General features: G+C 31.3%; 2 protein-coding genes across 2 annotated transcripts; both read left to right on the top strand.

Annotated features, from left to right (window-relative positions):
* The first annotated feature begins 4,758 nt into the window (after positions 1-4,758).
* LOC101504417 (NADPH-dependent oxidoreductase 2-alkenal reductase-like) lies at positions 4,759-5,546 on the top strand. The gene is made up of 2 exons (XM_027330257.2): positions 4,759-4,837; positions 5,060-5,546. Exon 2 carries the CDS (start codon positions 5,109-5,111, stop codon positions 5,346-5,348), a length of 240 nt encoding a protein of 79 aa, XP_027186058.2. The 5' UTR covers positions 4,759-4,837; positions 5,060-5,108; the 3' UTR covers positions 5,349-5,546.
* Positions 5,547-8,547: 3,001 nt separating this feature from the next.
* Positions 8,548-11,393, top strand: LOC101500587 (pentatricopeptide repeat-containing protein At5g66520-like). The gene is made up of 2 exons (XM_004488478.4): positions 8,548-10,280; positions 10,691-11,393. Exon 1 carries the CDS (start codon positions 8,628-8,630, stop codon positions 10,275-10,277), a length of 1,650 nt encoding a protein of 549 aa, XP_004488535.1. The 5' UTR covers positions 8,548-8,627; the 3' UTR covers positions 10,278-10,280; positions 10,691-11,393.
* Positions 11,394-21,080: the final 9,687 nt, after the last annotated feature.

Here is a 21,080-nt window from a genome sequence, read left to right as displayed (position 1 = left end):
ATTTCAAAATAATATTGAACATTTAATGAATTTTGTGTATGCAACTCTACATATACTTTATTTTCTTAACTCATTCTAAGCTCTTCTTGCCAACATGGCCTCCTCTCAATGATTTATAACAATCACATTTTTTTTTTATAAAAAAAAACTCATAATAATTATGTATTAAGTATAACATCACGTAGTTTAAAATGTTTAGTTAATGCATAGTTTTTGTTTTAATGTCTTCTTTTAGAAGAAAAAGAATATCTAAACTTTTCTCTTTTCAAATTCAAAAATTAGTATTACATTAATAATACCATTAAATTATATAATCAATTGCATTGAAACCCATTTAAAATTATGGAAGATATTAATTATTTGGTTGAAGGTGTAAAATACATAAGATGAACATGCAATGCTCACTTATAAGAGTTTCTTTCTTTTAATTTTTCTATTATTTGATTCTTTAATAAACTCTTTTTAATCTTCTATATTTCTTATTTGATATACATTTTGATTTTTGTTGCAGTTTGTCTATTTTCTTTGCAATTTACTATTTCTTTTATGAATTTTATCTTTTCTATTTTCTGCATATGTTGATAGTAAGTAGAGGTGTGCTAGCTAGGGGTGTTCATGATACAAAAATTGAACTACATTAATAGTTTTGTTCAATTCTTGAAAACCAATTTTAAATTAAGTTCAATGCAGTGCTAAACCAGTTTAATATTTTAAATTTTTTTGTTAAAATCGGTTTCAAACTAGTTATTTAATAACTGAATTTAGAAAATCTTTTGATAAAAAAATATAGATTTTTTTTTATAAAAAAATTGCTTTTTTTTTTCGAGAAAAAAATGTAAAAGATTTCCCGATAAAAAATATTTCAAAAATAATTTTCAAAATTCTTTTGGGAAAAATTTTTCAAGAGTTTTTTCAATTTTTTTTCAAAAATCAAAATCAAAATTTTTTTCAGAGGTTAAACAAATTTTAAAATTGTAAAAATGGTTTTTGAATTAAGTTTGGTTAAGTGAGTTATTTTAGATATGTGGTTCAATTCATGAATCATTTAAATAGTTTGGTTTTTTATGGTGCACTAAAAACCAATTTATCAATATGGTCCAATTAACCATATATTTTGCACACTCCTAAGTGTGACGACTTTGAATAAGGGCAACGAAGTACGATGACTTAGGCGTTGACTTGGTCATTGAAAACGATCGTTGATTTTGTAGTTCTCTAAAAATATTTGACGCACTGTGCGCTTGACCGATGCTAAATATATAAGCTAAAAATAATTTTTCTAGTAGTGAATATTTATAATTAAAAAAAACATATATTAGAAAGTCATTTTCTCCTTTCACCGTAGATGGAGTTGTTTTGTTATTACACTTTTAGAAAATTGACATAAATTATTACATTATAATATATAACATACGAAATCTAAAATACAAACATGACACACGAGCTACGTCTACCTACAAATTATCTATAATCTTTTGTTACTAAAAAATTTATCTACAATCAAAACATTTAAGAAAACATTTATTTTATATTTTATTTTTCTTTATCATATATTATTTTTTTGAAGGATATTTATGTCATTTACAAATACACTTCTATCTCTTTTTTCATTCTTTTCTTTCTCTCAAACTTTACTAAAAAAAAATTATATCACTTTCTATTCATTTTGTCTTCTTCTACGTTCTTTTCCTTTCTCATCTTTTTCTCTATCTTTTTTTAATATACCAATCAAAATGTAAAAGACATAAGTAGTATATTAGTTATTTAATTTGTTAATTGATGGATTTAAGGTACAAGGAAATTGAGAGGTGTCGTTAGAATTGTCGAATAGGTTATGCTAGTGTAACGTAAGTTGCTTGTGTAATAAAATATTGTCGAGGTAAGGGCAATTTCTAACAATATGATATATACTTGAATACAATGTGTGTTTGTATACATGTTCCTTGTGCTCGTGATAAATAAATGTGCAGTTGTTTATGTATATGATGTGTTTGTATATGTGTCCCTTTCTAACTTTTTTTAATGGAGTTTAATGAAAATTCAAAAAACAAACTACAATGTGCAAGTATTGATACTTACATAATTTATTTGAAAAAAAACTTAAAAGACCAATTTAGGAAATAAATCAAATTTAAATGTGCAACAATATATAATCTAACATCACTTACATTTGAATTCCAACAATATCCGTCACAAGTCTCTTATGTGAGAGGGAGTTGTGAGTGAGTGAGTGAGTGAGGGAGACAAAGGGAGAGACTGAACTTGTTGGATTTCCTTTTCCTATACAAGAAGGAGAAAAAGAATTCTGAAATAGTGGACTATACAAAGAAGGGAGAAAAAGAATTCTGAAATAGTGGACTATACAAAGAAGGGAGAAAAAGAATTCTGAAATAGTGGACTATACAAAGAAGGGAGAAAAAGAATTCTGAAATAGTGGACTATACAAAGAAGGGAGAAAAAGAATTCTGAAATAGTGGACTATACAAAGAAGGGAGAAAAAGAATTCTGAAATAGTGGACTATACAAAGAAGGGAGAAAAAGAATTCTGAAATAGTGGAGTCCCCGTCAAGTGATGCCTTTTCCTATTACAAGAAGGAGAAAAAGAATTCTGAAATAGTGGAGTCCCCGTGAAGTGATGCCATAACCTTTGGTCTTTTCCACTTTCTTTCTTTCATTTTATTTATTTTTTTGTCACTTTTCTGAGCAAGATGCTTGCAATAAAATAAGATGTATAATATGGGGGGACCTACAAAAACAAAGCAACACATTAAATGGAAAATAATTTAGACAAAATACCACAGTCATTGTTTTTCTAAATAAAAAAAAATTAATATTAAATTAAATTAGTTTTCATTATATTTCTAGAAGTTATTTCATATTATTCTTTTTTAGAGTAATTGATCTCACATTATTAATGATTTAAAATAGTAAAGTTTTATTGTTAATCAATAATATATCAACAAATTAAAATTAATTGACTTTTTTTATTGATTTATTAAACAAAAATGATTGCCATAATCTAATAATTTAATTGATACGTTTGAATCTTAAAAATTATAAAATTTCAGTCTTTTCAAAAGTATTAAAATATAATTTAAATAAAATATCATAATTTGTATAACTATAAATTTTAAAAAATTAATTAATTAGTTTTAGACTTATTTTTGGGTTTCCTTTTCCCAAAACAAGAAGAAGAAAAAGAATTATAAAATAGTGGGGTCCACGTGAAACTGATGCCATAACTTTTAGTCCTTCCACTTTCTTTCTCTAATTTTATTTATTTCTTTTGTCACTTTTCTGAGCTTCTGATGCTTACAATAAAATAATATGTATAATGTGGGGACTTACAAAAACTAAGCAACATATTAAATGGAAAAAGATTTAGACAAAATATCACAGTCATTGTTTTTCTAAATAAAAAAAAATTAATATTAAATTAATTTAGTTTTCATTATATTTCTAGAAAGTGATCTCATATTATTTCTAGAAATTAATTTGGTTATGGGAGTATTCACCTGGGGTGAGTACAGTGTGGTTAAAGAGCAAAGCATAATAAAAAAACTAGAGTCCTCTGAATTTCCATTCACTTATCATCTAGGAGTTCTGGGTAATTATTTATTACTTAATTAGTATCACATGCCCTGTTTCATTTCTTGGGATTTCTAAAAGTTTACTCTCGGTCTAAATTTCTTTCAATTACTTTAATTTTTTTTATTTTTTTCGTTAAATTGAAAGTTTATATTTTATATACCATGGATATAAAATTTTATATAAATATAAAATTATTTAATATGTTATTGAAATTCATAAAGAGTAATGATATTTAATAAAAGTGTGTATGACATTAATTTTGATATATCTAAATAACATATCAAATGATTTTACATTTTTACACAATTTTACATGTATGTTTTATATAATATAAACTTTCGGTCGAACAAAAAAAATTAAAAAATAAAATAAAATAAAAACAATTAGAGATTGATAGTTGCTTGGATAGAGAGAATCCAAACTCTTCTCAGCAAAACTTTTTGTATAAATTATTCATGTGTTTACATACTGATATTGATACAAACATATTTATTTATTGGTATAACTAAATAAAATATAAATATTATTTATAAAAAAAATTAAATTGAGTGTCAAAATATATATGTATCTAAATTGTCCATTTATTTTATAACAAAAAAAAAATCTAAAATAAAGTAAGATAGTTTTTCAACTTTACATCTATCATTGAAAAGTTAAATGTGACTTACATGTGGATATAAAATTAGTTTAATGATTGAAGTGAAGAATTTAAGAAAAGAAGTGATAAAAAGATTGCAAGTCCAATCCCTTTTTTCAATAAAATTTGAACGATATTAACAAAATATATTAATAATATTAGTCTTTGCAAGAATAAATGTGTGGGTCCAAGATTTATCGAATATAAGTGGTTCATATATACTGCTCATTTCAAAGAGTTGATATCATTTATGCCCATTCTTTATTGCAGGATTTAGTGGACTTACAACTTATGGGGGATTTTTTTTGAAATTTGCAAACCCCAAAAGGGTGAAAAAGTATTTGTTTCAGCAGCATCTGGATCAGTTGGAAATATTGTAGGACAATATGCAAAACTTTTAGGTTGCTATGTTGTTGGTTGTGCTGGGAGCCAAAAAAAAGGTAAGATTTATTAGGATCATCCCTTTTATAACTTGATTTGGTCTTTAAGCTAAAAATATTAATGTATTAATTATTTTTTATCTTAGGTGGGACTACTCAAAGAAAAACTAAGATTTGATGATGCCTTCAACTACAAAGAAGAAACAGATCTAAACTCCACTCTTAAAAGGTTTGTTACTCATGTCACGTACATTAGTCAGATTGAAATATGAAACACTGACACAAATATAGAAATTAGTCGTATCGATTGAATATACCAATAAATGTCGGTATCATGTCAGACAACAGACACACCTTCATTTCGAAGTCGAAGTCCCAATATGCTATATATATGAATACAAGTTAAAAAGCGACATTTCATATGTTTGAAAAAAAGTTTTTTTAATTCCAGGTACTTTCCTGATGGAATTGACATATATTTTGACAATGTTGGGGGAGAAATGTTGGAGGCAGCAATTATAAACATGAAAGCATTTGGTAGAGTGGCTGTTTGTGGTATAATCTCTGAATACACAGATGCTGAAAAGAGAGCTTCACCAAACATGCTAAATATCGTATACAAAAGAATCACAATTAGAGGATTTTTAACTGCTGACTTTATGAATATTTTCTTTGATTTTTCTGCTAAAACATCGGATTATGTCCGTAATGGTCAGTTGCAAGTGATCGAAGACAAGTAATTGGGTGTAGAGAGCATCCCTTCTGCATTTGTTGGGCTTTTCAATGGAGATAATGTTGGAAAGAAAGTTGTAGTTTTAGCAGGTGAGTGATCAAGTAATGAATAGGTGGATTAGTAAGAGAGATGAAAATGTTAACATTATCTTTTAAAGAATAAGATTGTTTTTAACAATACTTACTTTAAATGAAGATGGGGTGCTGGAAACTTCTTCAATTTATTCAAAAGTCTTTTAAAGTTTCATCCAGATTTAACTTTCGCAAAATGCAAAACAGTAGACTTAAAGTTAAATAAATTTAGTTATTATAAAATTTTAGAGATTTTAATTTTAATTTCTCTATACAAAATACGTCACTTGTTTTTAATTCTTATAAAATTATTCCAAAAATTGTTTTAGTCTTTAGTAGAACGAAATATTGTTCAACTTTTAAATTTTTTAATAATATTTTGCAAGAATGTTTGAAATATGAATAATGCTAGCAATACACTATTTATAACACACGTTTTATAACTCATTCACTTTGATTGATTAAAAGACACACGAGTTTCACCAAATTTATATATATGACTCGTTTTTTGTGCGATATGTAAATTTTAACCAATTCAATAAAATTTGTTTGAAAGTTTATGTTAAATAGTGTCTTGCTAGCACTTTTCTTAAAACATTATTAAAAGTTCATCCACACAAATTTAAATTTTTTTTAATTTGAGATGAATTAAATATGAATTTATTCTTTTATGGAAGAACTTTTTATAGTGTTGTAAACATGAATAAAAAAAAATAATTTAAGTTGATATTACAATAAGACTAAAAATACTTACATAATAATTTTATAGTACTAAAAATGTTATTTTCTTTATCAGATTAAAATTGAAATTTAAAATTTTTATATGAATAAAAATTTATTTAACCTTAACGAAAATTAATTCCACGGTTCAACACTTTTCAAGATTCAACCATATTAAATATTTCATTAATAAAAAAACCATATTAAATGTTGAACATAATATTAATCACATTCAATAATGTTAAAGCTCCTAAATAATATGCTGAAATTAAGAAATGAAGCCTCATTTAGGTTTTGAAAACATTTTTGAGTTTTTATTTTCTAAAGTTTATGTCATTTTAATTTGTTAATAATAAGATGAGGACTCCTGTAATGATCAATTGAGATAGATAGAATATGGAAGACAAACTAGAAAGGAGTTGTTTTTGTAAACAATGAAAACAATGTTGATATTTTCAAGATTTCTAAAAATACTAGATTTATTTTCTAAAATTGAAAATACGTTGAATAAATTATGAAGAAATATATAGACATGTCTTAAAGATTGATTTGCCTTAAATGTTGATTCAAGATCTCCAATAGTAATATTCTCAACAGATACATTTCTCAGTATTTAAGTAGAAATCGGAAAGAATCACAATTAGAGGATTTTTAACTGCTGACTTTATGAATATTTTCTTTGATTTTTCTGCTAAAACATCGGATTATGTCCGTAATGGTCAGTTGCAAGTGATCGAAGACAAGTAATTGGGTGTAGAGAGCATCCCTTCTGCATTTGTTGGGCTTTTCAATGGAGATAATGTTGGAAAGAAAGTTGTAGTTTTAGCAGGTGAGTGATCAAGTAATGAATAGGTGGATTAGTAAGAGAGACGAAAATGTTAACATTATCTTTTAAAGAATAAGATTGTTTTTAACAATACTTACTTTAAATGAAGATGGCGTGCTGGAAACTTCTTCAATTTATTCAAAAGTCTTTTAAAGTTTCATCCAGATTTAACTTTCGCAAAATGCAAAGTAGTAGACTTAAAGTTAAATAAATTTAGTTATTATAAGAGGTACTTGAAGAGATACAACAATACTCATAAACATCAACAACAATCTGCCACAAAGTTGAGAAGGGTTCTAATGGTGACAACCTAGAGAGTCTAAAGAAGAATACTCAAAGCCTGAAGATGCAAATTAAATAATACTTGTATACAATTGTTTAAATAATAGATTAAGTCTTCGACTGTACTAGACCAAAATCTCTCAGTAAGGGGAGGATTAGATTTAGCAACGGTCTGTTGCGAACTATTATAAAAATTGTTGTGAACTATTATATATATATATATAGATAGATATATCTTTTTTATTCTAATCTATATTCTTTATGATTCAACTTTATTGTACTAAATTTGTTTTATAATCGTAAGTTGAATAATTTAATAAAGAACATATATTTTAGTTATACAACTCAAATAATTTTCACAAATGCCAAAACACAATTTAGACTTCTCATTTTTTTTTTGTGTTTTCCAACACCTTCAGAGTTCTGCAACCGAGTAGAGCAAAAAACGTGGACTAGTTTGACTGGATTTACGACACTATCGCGCGCCCAGTCTAATTGGGTCTGTTAAAATGTCACACGAAAAATAGGAGGAGGTAAACACGGACTGAATTAGTTGTTAACTAGGGTGGAGATCATAAGAAAAAAGAAAATGCACGCTAATTTTTTTTTTCCAATATTATAAAATAATACACCACTTAGCTCAAACCCAACTCAGCCAGATGGTAGATGCATCGGATGATTTCAATTTTTTGTCATTATCTCAAAGGCTATGTCTTTGTCTTATAAACTTTACTAGTGTGTGATATCAATTCTATGTGAGAGTTCTATTCATTTTTCAATTCACATAACACTAGCTCTAACTTTAAACACTTAGTGCTTAAGTTCCAACATCATTTCTAATAAGTTGCAGTTTGTGGGGATATTAGATATTTTAGTTTTGTTAGTTGGTTAGTTAAATTGGTTAATTAGTTACAACTAGCTAATTGTTTTATGACTATATAAGTATTTGCAACATTTGATGTAATTAATTCTCTAATTTTATCAATATCATTCAATTTAGTTTTTTTCATTTATCTTGTATCAATTACATAAATCAACAATCATATTGATAAATTAGTTTCGATCAAATATATATTTAATCAAAGATTTTTTTATCATTAACATTACAACTTCAAAAACATTTATGTGTTGATAATTTAATTTTACCATATTTATAAATTATGTCCCATTTGTTGCTAACCTAAATAAAGTGAGTTTGTTCTCAAATTTGTTATATTCGATATTAGTGGTTTATATTACCAATTTAAATGAAATATTTTTTATAGATATAATATAAATATTGATTTAGATTACCAAAGAACATAAACAAGATTTTGACTCCTTGATAGAGCCTAGTTTATTAGTCATACCATCCAAGATCTACTATGAAGAGTTGGCTTGGAGGCTAATGGTGTTATTGCTTCCTGTGGAGAGAAGCCCCAAAAATGCTCCACCACCGTTCAATATTCACATGACTCAAAAGCCATTCCTCACAACCCTTGCTCAAAACTGCAACACCCTAACCCAACTCAAGCAATTACACGCCCAAATCCTCCGATGCCGCATCCAACATGCTCCCTACTCCCTCGCCCCAATTATCTCCGTCGCAGCAACCTCAAACGACATGTCGTTTTTCTCTTACGCTCATTCCATTTTCCTCCACCTCACTCACCGCAACACTTTCATACACAATACCATGATCAGAGCCTACCTTCAATACCATTCCCCTGTACCCGCACTTTCCTGCTACTCAACAATGTTGCAAAACGGCATTGCCGTTAACAACTATACATTCCCACCTTTAATCAAAGCGTGCACTGCACTTATTTGTTCTTCCAATTACGCTTCGAGGAGCGCTATGATTGGTCGTTTAGTGCACGGTCATGTCGTTAAATTCGGACTACCTAATGACCCTTATGTTGTGAGTGCGTTTATCGAGTTTTACTCCGCTTCACGTGACGTGTATAAAGCGAAGGTGTTGTTTGATAAAACGACGAAGAAAGATGTCGTTATGTGGACGACGATGATTGACGGTTATGGCAAAATTGGGCACGTTGAAAGTGCAATAGAGTTGTTTGATGAAATGCCTGAGAGAAACGTTGTGTCGTGGAGTGCAATGATGGCGGCGTATTCTCATGTTAGTGACTTTAAGGAAGTGTTGGCTTTGTTTTTAGAGATGCAGGATGAAGGTGTGAAACCGAATGACTCTATACTTGTTACCGTTCTTACTGCGTGTGCGCAGCTTGGTGCGCTCACACAGGGAATCTGGGTACATTCTTATGCCAGGAGATTGGAGCGCTCGAATCGCATCCTGGCAACGGCATTAGTGGATATGTATTCGAAATGTGGATGTGTGGAATCGGCTTTAGCTGTTTTTGATGGTATATCTGATAAGGATGTTGGAGCTTGGAATGCTATGATTTCTGGTGTTGCCTTGAATGGTGATGTGAAGAAATCGTTGGAGTTGTTTCAACAAATGGTTGTTTGTGGGAATCAACCTAATGAGACGACCTTTGTGGCTGTCATTACTGCCTGTACACACGCAAAGATGGTTCGGCAAGGTCTTCGGTTATTTGAAGAGATGAGTGTCACTTACGGAGTTGAGCCGTGTGTGGAGCATTACGCGTGTGTAGTGGACCTTTTGTCTAGAGCTGGGATGGTGGAGGAAGCCGAGAGGTTTATCGAGGAGAAGATGGGTGGATTTGCAGCTGGGGACCCTAATGTGTGGGGTGCTATATTGAATGCTTGTAGAATTTATAAGAATATTAATGTTGGCAATAGAGTGTGGAAAAAGCTGATTGATATGGGAGTAAGTGATTGTGGTACTCATGTTCTTACATACAATATATATAGAGAAGCCGGGTGGGATGCAGAGGCAAATAGAGTAAGGAGTATGATTTCAGAAGCAGGGATGAAGAAAAAACCTGGATGCAGTATAATAGAGGTGGGTAATAAAGTTGAAGAGTTTCTTGCTGGTGATCAATCTCATCCACAAGCACAAGAAATGTGCAGGTTGCTTGATTCAATTCTCAAGATGGCAAATTTCAAGCACATCTAATGGGTATAAAGCTTGTTTTTACTGCCAAAAAGAATTTGGAGAATATCATACACTGGCTTATTTAAGTAAAACCCTAATAGATATCTTGCTATCAGGCTTTATTAATTGTATCTCATAATTTGCGCTAATTATACAGAGTAAAACAATTGAATCGATGATTTGTCATGGAGCAAAGTTTAGTGATTCGTATGAAATATGAAATAGCCAATACATTTTGACTAAAAATTTGGGGTTGCGACTTGCATTACTGATTTTGCGTAAAATATTCTACCAGAAGTAACCATATCTGATTTCCGTTCTGTTTACTCATCTTTCATTGATTTTTTATCTCATAGAAATCTCTTGCTTCTCATCTGCTTGGTGATGAAAAAGTAGCAAGGATCAATTTAACATATTGGTTTTTTCAAAAACAGGATTCAAGAACACTAATTCCTGTGGAAATCTTCTGCTGATAATAGGCCTTTTGATATTGCGTTTGAGCCTTTCTACTCTGGAACCAAGCCTAAGTTCAGCTATATTTCTTTTGACGGAATGTTGTTTAGTGATGCTTGAATTTGGTTGACTGAACCACATATCAGGCATGTAATCATCTGCATTTCGTACCAAGAATTCAACATCTATCTTATCCAAAGACAGGTTCATTTTTGCCAAATTTTCTAGCAAAAGGAGCATTGGTGTCTACCATTCTCTGGGAGTCTTTTACATTAAGTAAATGCAGGTGTTGTTTTGGAGGGTTGTCCCATGAATACAATGGAGGTCATGGTTCACAGTAGTGTTACGAAACTGCTCGGCATTGCAGTGATTGTGTGAAAGTATCCTCAGAGGAGGACAGAAAGTTTGCATAATACATTTTGACAGTTCTTGGCAAGTTAACCAACCCCATAGACAGTATTCAAGAAAGGGTGAGAAAAGCATCATCCACGCAGAACCTGGCAAAATCAAGAATCAAAGTTTAAGAACATGGAAATCGGGAGCTGGAATTACTGCTTATGAGTTTCTTTCTCCAGATTTTCCTATAGTTATTTGTTACTTAATTTCAGATTCCAGTAACTCCTGATCTCATGCAACAGATTTGTTGTATTCCAATATATTAAAAAGTCTTACATTATTTGAGAATCGAGAGTAAAGATCTTTCATAAATAACACTTATATAACTTGAGGTTTGAACAAATAAAACTAAATGTATTTTAAGAAATAAAAAATAAAAATATTTTCACAAAGGAGGGAGCGGTTCTCTATTGAAACTTGGGATTACTGTGTTTTATTTTGTTGAAGAAATTAACTACTAGTTTGAACAATTTTTTTTTAGTGAGAAATGTTCTTGTGACTCGGAGTTGTGAGGAAGGGGCACCGATTAATGTGAACTTGGAGGTAAGTATGGTTCGCACAAAAAATCTGTTTCATTTGAGAATTAAATTTAGTACCATTTGAATGTTTGAAATTCATGTCATCATATTTATTTAGAGTTTTTAAACTAAATAAATCAAATTAACATTAGTTCATTTTAATTAATTATTCAATCAAATAATTTTTTTTTGAAATTTTTAATCGATACAAAATTTCCTTAAAGATTATTTTTCAAAATTTTCATCATATCCCTTGATTGAAACATTTATTTTGATAATAATATAAAACCGTGTAATAAGAAAAAGAAATAAATTTATAAATATTTTTCTAAACCATCAATTATTCAATTTTCTGTCTATCTAAGTGACATAATTTTGCCTACACTTATTTTACTTCAAAATCAAGGCATTTTATTGTTTATAATATATGTATTTACAGTTAGAAAATACTAAAAATCATAAACTACAAGGAGCATGAGCATATTTTTTACAGGAAAATATCATCCATCTGAGAGTTTGTATCAATCGCCAAACATCACCTTCAGCTGTTGCATTGCCGCCATGCAAAACAGTTAATCTCTTTTAGAAAATTTATCCTATACCCCACAAATTTTTAAAAATAGTAAATATATCTTTATTTATTTATTATTTTGTCAATTCAAATTCAGTTTTTTTTATTATCATTCAAAAAAAAAATTTAAAACAATTTTATGAAAGCTACCAATTTTTTCTTTAAAGTTTTCCGGTACAAAAGGTTTCTGGTATCGAAATTTAAAAATATATAAAGTTTTTCGGTACAGAAACTTATAAATATATATTATCGGAAAACTTTAAAAAAAAAATCGGTACAGAAGAGTTAAAAGATGTGTACCGAAAATTTTTTATAAAATTCTTCGGTACATAAGATTAAAAATGTATACTACCAAAAAACTTTTTTAAAGAGTAAAAATGTGTGTACCGAAAACTTTTAAAAAGTTTTACGGTACCGAAGATTAAAAATATATATTACCGAAAAACTTTAAAAAAATTTCTGGTACAAGAAAGTAAAAAAGTATGTTCTGGAAATCCTTAAAAAAGTTTTCCAAAGCTAAAAAATTAATACTACCGAAAAATTTTAAAAAAAGTTTCTGGTACAGTAGTGGTTTAGCAGAAAACTTCTTTACAAATTTTTTAGTATACACCAACTTTTTATATTTTTTTAATTATAAATTTTAATTTAAGAGAATAAAAGTTAAATATGGGGACATAGGACATAAAGTAAAATTTTCATCTGTTGTTGCCAACGGTTTTTTTGGGTGCCCAGAAGATTGCAATCTGGGCAAAGGGGTATTTTTTCTATAGGATAGTGTAAAATGTGCTAAATAGTATTTATATATAAAAAAATAGATTCTACAATTTTCAATACAAAATGATTTATATTACAGCATACATTAGCATTTTTTTTTTTCTTTATATATTGGTTAAGTGCTACATAAGACAACACCATGTAGAACAACCAATCAAATACGCTTTTGACAAACAAAAAACATCAAACACGTCATTGTTGCGAGTGTCCAACCCAAAATTCAAACGTGACACACATAATTAATATGTCATTTCTTAGTTGTATATTTCTTTTATAACAAGTTATAATAACACGATCCCGACATGATTTATGTACTAATAAAACAACAGAATGATGACTACATGATCTTTCAAGACGTGCTCCTCATTCATGATTTTCTTTATTTTCCTATGAAGTTTTACAACTAACGTTACTTTTAAGAGTAAAAACCGAATGAACATTGAAATTTGGATGTCTTTCTACTAGCGCAGTAAATGGATGGAGTCGAGATGAAAATTGAAGTTTTAACTTACCTTGTGAATGAAATATGTCATTTGAACTTGACTTATTTACTAATACAAGTAATATTGTTAGACTCATTTAAATAAATAAGTAAAGTTTGGTTTTGATATATAAAATATATGGGTATTGGGAACACTCGTTAAAGATTAAAAAAAATATAAACTTTGTGATGAAATTATTAATTTTTAAAAATTGAAATCGATAAATTCTTAGACAATATTCTTATGCAGATGTTTGAAATTTTTATTTTTATTTCTAAAAAATATATAATTTTATTGGTGATTTGCAAAAAATTTTGTTGACTTGATTGATATATTCCCATGAAAATAGAGTTTTAGTAATATAAAGTTTAGTTCAGAAATAAGTAAAATTTAATAAAAAATTATTTTAATTAACATTTGAACTTAGATTTTTTAAATTTTAACTACAGAAGTTCATTAGGGAGTGATTAAGTGGCTTGGAGGAGTTGGTGTGATAAGAGATTATAGTTCAATTTTTTTCTACCCACACACAACCTTTTCATTAGGTGTATTCTTAAAAGCCCGTGCATTTAGGGCCATGCACGTGTATCCCAGTCTAGTGAACGCTCTAGGAATTCTGCCTCGAAATTCCATAGGAAGCGGCCCCCACTTCCACATTCACGTATGTGAGTCTATCAAGAGTACTCCTATAGCTAAGTACCCCACTCCACATAGAGTATAGATCTCATTAAGAGTTTCTATTATCTCATCCTTTTATCGCTTCAGGAATCATGTTTCTCATATAAAACATAGCATGTTCATCTCATATCACTATGACTTGTTATTACCCATTGAACCTAATTCTTGGGATCTCCAGTATTTTAGGTCGGGTTATCATCATAAGTGACTTATTGATCTGTAGGCAATAGTCCCATCCTTTTGGATGTATTTTGGACTTTCTCTCTAGTTAATCCTTTCGTCAAAGGATCAGCTAAATTTTCATCAGTGCGTACATGATCCACAATAACAGCTCCTTTAGAAAGTAATTCTCTAACTGTGTTGTGCTTACGACATATTTGTCGTCTCTTACCGTTATAATAACGATTCTCAATTTTTGCAATAGCCGCGGTACTATCGCAGTGGATCAACACAGCTGGTAACGGCTTATCCCATAAAGGGATTTCTGCTAGCAAGCATCTCAACCAGCTTGCTTCTTCACTAGCATTAGCTAGTGCTATCATTTCAGACTCCATAGTGGACTGAGCCAATATCGTTTGTTTCTTCGATTTCCATGATACAGCACCACCGGCTATGCTGAAAACATAGCCACTGGTTTCCTTGGAGTCATCTGATAAGGTGTTCCAATCAGCATCACTGTATCCTTCAAGGACGGCAGGAAATCTTTGATAATGTAATCCGAGACTCATGGTCATTTTAAGGTATCTCATGACTCTTTCGATAGCGTGCCAATGCTTCATACTAGGTCTACTAGTAAACCTGCACAACAATCCCACGACATAGGCAATGTCGGGTCTAGTACAATCAGTGGCATACCTGAGGCTGCCAATGATGCTCGCATATTCAGTTTGTCTAACACCTTCACCAGAGTTCTTGAAAAGTTTCACACTTGGATCATATGGTGTGCAAACAGGTTTACAGTCAAAGTAATCATATTTCTTTAGGATATTTTCAATAAAGCGAGATTGATCCAAAGAAATTCCTTTTTCTGACCTAGTAATCTTGATTCCGAGGATTACACTCGCTTCTCCGAGGTCTTTCATATCAAAGTTGTTGCTCAACAGTGATTTCACATTATTTACAGCATGAATGTTTGAACCAAATATGAGTAAGTCGTCTACATAGAGACATAAGATAGTGCAAATGCCATTTTCATATTTGTAGTAAATACATTTGTCACTTTCATTCACTTTAAACTCATTCGACATAATCAAGTTATCAAATTTTTCATGCCATTACTTAGGAGCTTGTTTAAGACCATACAAAGACTTATCTAACTTACAAACCTTGTCTTCTTGTCCATGAATTACAAAACCTTCAGGTTGTTCCATGTAGATTTCCTCTTCCAGGTCACCGTTTAAAAAGGTTGTTTTAACATCCATCCTGTGTATCACCATGTTATGAATAGCCGCAAGTGATATAAGCACCCTAATGGATGTTAGTCTAGTGACTGGTGAGAAAGTGTCGAAGAAATCTATATTCTCTCTTTGTCTAAAACCTTTGGCTACAAGGCGAGCCTTGTATTTATCAACAGATCCATCGGGTTTCAGTTTCCTTTTCAAGATCCATTTACAACCTATTGGTTTGCAACCAGGAGGCAAGTCTACCAAATTCCAGGTCTTGTTAGATTCTAGAGAATCCATTTCATCGTTTATAGCTTCTTGCCATAGATCTGCATCTAAGGATGATAGAGCTTCTTTAATGTTCGCAGGATCCTCTTCTAAGTTATAAGCCATGTATTCTGATCCATAATCTTTGGCAACTCTTACTCTCTTACTCCTTCGAGTTTCTGTTTCGTCTTGTTTGTTGCTTTCAGTGCTTGTTGTCACAGGAACTTGACTTGGTCCGCTGCCCCCACTATTTCTTGATTTGAAAGGGAATTTATTTTGATAGAAGTCAACATCATTTGATTCTATAATCACTTTCGCGTTTAGGTCATAAAACCTATACCCTTTGCTGTTTACTGCATACCCAATGAATGCACATTCATAGGCTCTACTAGCGAGTTTAATTCGCTTGGGATCGAGGATTCTGACATAAGCCAGACAACCCCATGTTCGAAGATAAGACAGGTTGGGCTGTCTATTCTTCATTATCTCATAAGGAGATGTTTTGCTTTTAGAATTAGGAACTCTATTCAAAACATAGCAAACAGTCAAAATAATTTCCCCCCACCAATGAGACGCAACACCAGAATTAAGCATAATAGCAACAACCAATTTAGTAAGAGTTCTATTTTTTCTTTCAGCTTTACCATTCATTTTAGGTGAATATGGAGTAGTTGTTTCATGTACAATTCCTTGGGTTTTATAAAACTCAATAAACAAGCCGGAATCATACTCTGTTCCTCTATCACTACAAAACCTCTTAATCTTTTTGTTAAATTGATTTTCTATTTCAGTTACAAATATTTTAAACATGTCAAGCGCTTCACTTTTATTTTTCATGAGATATACGTAAGTAAAATTAGAACAATCGTCAATAAAAGTGATGAAATAACGTTTTCCATTTCTGGTTAGCGTTCCGTCAAGCTCACATATGTCAGAGTGTATTAATTCTAGAGGTTCAAATTCTCTAACAATTGATTTGTGGGATTTCTTAGTTATTTTGGCTTGACTGCAAAAATCGCATTTTTCAAAATCCTTTTTAGATAATTTTGGAATCAAGCCTAAATTACTTAAGTTTGAAATCACATTTTTATTTATATGACAGAGTCTAGCATGCCAAATATTAAAATCACACAACATGTAAGCAGAAGGAGACATCTTATTCATTTCAACAAAGATACCATTTTTAGAAATGATGTACAAATCTGCCCCTATAGACTGAGTAAACCCTGCCTTATTGAGAAGAAACCCTGAGACCAGATTCTTTCTTATTTCTGGAGTGTGCATGACATCCTTCAGAATTAAGGTCTTTCCATATGTGAATGTTAGTTCCACATCTCCAATTCCAGCAACATTAGTGGTGTGAGAATCTCCCAACAACACTTTCTTATCTTCAGCAGCAGTGTATGTTTTAAACATAGCACGATCATAACAGACATGGCGTGAAGCGCCAGTGTCTATCCGCCATCCATCTGATCCACCAACAAGGTTAATCTCAGTTATCATTGCAACGAATTGCTCTTCAGTCAAGTTGGCCTGATTTACAGCGCCTAGCTTGTTCCTACACTTGCGTGCCATATGACCCTCTTTCCCACAATTGAAACAGTGAAAGGGGAAAGGGCCATTTCTAGGAGGTGGTGGCTGCCTAGAAATCGGGACCCTTTGTGGGTACCCATTCTGGTTGTTGTTCTTTGAAGTGTGGTTCTGATTCTTCAAGTGTTTGCCGTTTGGCTTCAGAACTGCACCAATGAACTTCTTTTTCTTGTTATTTGCCACAAGAAGAATTTCATCTTTCTGGTCTTGCTTGCGAGATTCCTCCTCAATTCTAAGGCGGGTTATCAGACTTTCTAGAGAAAATTCTTTAGTTTTATGCCTAAGAGAATTTTTAAAATCTTTCCAAGCAGGGGGCAGTTTGTCAATAATAACAGCAATCTGAAATTGTTCATCTAGGGACATACCTTCAGAGATGATCTCGTGAGCTATTTTCTAGATTTCATGTGACTGAGCTTCCACTGATCTGTCATCTAATATTTGAGGTAGCGGCTAACAGCGTACTTCTTGACTCCAGCTTCCTCAGTATCATATTTCTTCTTTAAAGCATCCCAAACCTGTTTAGCAATATTGCTGTCGGAACTGTAGTAATCATACATATCATCAGCAAGTCCATTGAGAATATAATTATTACATAAGTAGTCATTATGTTCCCATTGGGTTAATTCAGCAGCTATTTTATCCTTTTCAGATTGTTCACCTTCTTCTAGTACAACAGGAATGTCATCCTTCAAAACGTTGGCAATCTTTTTCGTGGTTAGAAAAAATAGAATCTTTTGTTGCCATCTTTGAAGTGACTTCCCTCAAACCGATACGATTTGTTGTGGTCAGAAGCAGAAGAACCTGACCCAGTAATTTCGTCGGCAGACATGGCAATTCAAAACCGTCTTAAAATTGTTGTTTTTGAAATTCGAAAACCTTTGAAAACAATTTATACCACCAAGAGTATTACTGGGTTGAGTCACAGACTAGGTCGCTCTCTTTAAGACGTTTCGAGGCACTGCCAAAAATTGTGCAAGGCAGACTATCAACCACGAAGTCTCCAAGATAAAACAACCCAGATACTCTGTATCGGAGTTCTATTGCACTGTAGAAAACCGTTCTAGAATTACACCCTTAATATGGCAGTCTTACGACTGAAACTCATAATATGGCAGTCTTACGACTGACACTCGTAATATGGCACTATGACCACTCGAAAAGGAAGAAAGAGATGAAGCAGTAAGAAGGGCGAGAAGAGAGAAAAGCCTCAGATGCAGAGTGCTTTTGGTGTGATTTTCCAACTGGGGAGAACCCTCTATTTATAGAGGAAAATCGCAACTGGATCTAGAGATCCATGGATCACCAGAACATGCGCTCCAAGTAGTGCTCTCAGAAACGTGCGCTCAAAGACCCCAAATCGTGCGCCCCAAACTTAGGAGACAACTATGATTAAGGATCTTTAGCATATTCTTGAACAATGTATTATTCTCTCCTAGGGTTTGGTACCATTGTATTACTTGTTTATACTCGTGAATATTAGCGTCCACCGTGGGATACGGTAAAACATGAAGTAGCAATGTCGATTTGCAAGGAATGAGGGGTTTGAATTGTAAATGTTCCTATTTAAAAATTCCTGAAAATCTTAAGGATTTAACTCAAGAATGATCTTGGTTAAGAAAGAAAATGGAGAACGTTATTGGTTTTAACCAGAAAACGGAGAACGTTATTGGTTAGCTTAAAATCAGAAATTCAGTTTATGTTTTTTAACTTAAATGATTAATCAAGCTTAATAAATAAGGAGATAGGAGAAAGAATACCACACACGGATGTACCCAACTTGAGCTACGTCCAGTCCTCACAACTGTGAGATTTTCCACTAAGTGTTCAAAACAAAGAACCTTATTGGTTTTACAGCAACTAACTCAGATCAACCTTGATCTGTTACAAACATAATTTCTTTCCACCCAGAAAGGGATGTAATTAGGTCACCTATCAACCTTGATAGGATTTCTTACAATCTTCCCAAACTATACTAAACTCTTATAGTTTGAGTTTTACAATAATGATGAGATTGTTTTTATAGAATCTGAGATGTCTCTGCTCTTGTTTGAGATTCGATTATTTACAAAGAATTTAGTACAATAATAACAGAGTATTGACATATAATCAGAACTGATTCTTTCTTGAGAAAGTGAGAATTTCAAGTATGTGAATGTGAATGATTTTATGAAACTTGTTAGCACTTGAACTTTTAGAATTTCCCTGAGCATTGGCCTTTCTTTTATAGGCATTTTAGAGTAGTTAATAATGGTCAAAAGAGTTGTTGGTAATGCCCTGTCAATTTTGACCAAAACCAATATACATGAATAAAAATATTTCAGCCTTTTGAATACTTTTGAACTATGTTGTCTGGACTGATTTCTTTGTTCTTGATCATATTTCTCTTGTGTTTAATGATCCTTTATACTTTAGATATATTTGTTGATGTATTTGCTTCGATCTGGAGTTTTGATTCTGTCAAAACAACTTGGAGAATGATGATGAACTTCTGCATAACTTTAATGAAAACTCTCGAGATTGATAAACATGACGAATAACTTGAGAAGCAACTCAAACTTGTCTATTCTTTTGTCACATTTTTATCTTTTTTTTTTAATCTTTTTTTAGACAGATCAAACCTTATAGGTCAAGACAGGTTGATGAAATGGGCCAAAATTTATACACTCTAAATTTGCACGATTTTCTCAAAATAGTGGTTAGCACCACTGCACCAAGGGTAAGGAAAAGCTCCTATAGGATTATGTGTTGACACACGTTAACACATTGTGCATAGTCAAATTGGTATCACCAATTGTTATGTTATCATCAAATTCATGTTGTCCAGGAAAAAACATGACAGGCAAGGAGAGGAAAGTGGATAGATGAATTGGAGAATATGAGAGATGAAACAAACAAAAGTGGGTTTACAAAGAGGTAATCTCGTCCTCTCTTTTAAAGGGTTGACATTTTGAAAATCCAAACCACGTTATTTTTAAATACTAAAAGACTGTTTTTAAAAAATAATATATAAAACTATTTTTTTTAATATATTAAATAGTGTAGTAACAGTAACAGTGTTGTTTAATACATTTATAAAAACAGTAACACTAAAGTTTATTTTTAAGTATCTATTATTTATTATCTATTATCTATTATATATATTTAAAGCAAACTCATTCACTTTATTGTTGGCATGTATAAATATATTTCACCTTAATAAAAAAGCTACACGCCTATTAGAGAGATGTTTTTCACTTCATTTTGTTCTACTTAGTTTCTAAATAATTTTTCCCTCTTTTAATTTTCTAATCCCTAATTTTTTTAAATGCTTTCTCCTTCATCTTAATATCCTCCAAAAGTTTCTTCTTCTCAATTCTAATGTATTCACGTTTTCGTGCGGTCCAAAAAAGTGATAACGTCCCTCCGCAGTTAGCTTCTGCTTCCTCATCCTCGACCATGTCGCCGATTCACCATTCACAATCACCCTCTCGGTCCAGAAAAAAGTTGCAACGTCCCTTCGCTTCGTCATCCTCGACCGTCTCGCCGATTCACAATTGCTAATCATTTTCTTCGATGTCTCTACGTGTTAATTCTTCGAAATCGTGAAATCTTACCTAGATTATTATACATAAAATAAACCTCTAAATCTATTTTGTTGTCATCTTATTATGCATTTTTTTATAACATTATTATGCATTTCTCATTACTTTCAATTTATGTCAATCAATTATATG

The sequence above is a fragment of the Cicer arietinum genome, chromosome 1 (assembly GCF_000331145.2).
Source record: "Cicer arietinum cultivar CDC Frontier isolate Library 1 chromosome 1, Cicar.CDCFrontier_v2.0, whole genome shotgun sequence".
In the NCBI taxonomy this organism is placed as follows: domain Eukaryota; kingdom Viridiplantae; phylum Streptophyta; class Magnoliopsida; order Fabales; family Fabaceae; genus Cicer; species Cicer arietinum.
Note: the sequence above shows the minus strand (reverse complement) of the source record. Positions and strands in the feature narration are given on the sequence as shown.

Bases quoted from the DNA above. Each gene is read 5' to 3' on its own strand.
- LOC101500587 (XM_004488478.4), top strand. From the start codon at position 8,628: ATGGTGTTATTGCTTCCTGTGGAGAGAAGCCCCAAAAATGCTCCACCA.
- LOC101504417 (XM_027330257.2), top strand. From the start codon at position 5,109: ATGTTGGAGGCAGCAATTATAAACATGAAAGCATTTGGTAGAGTGGCT.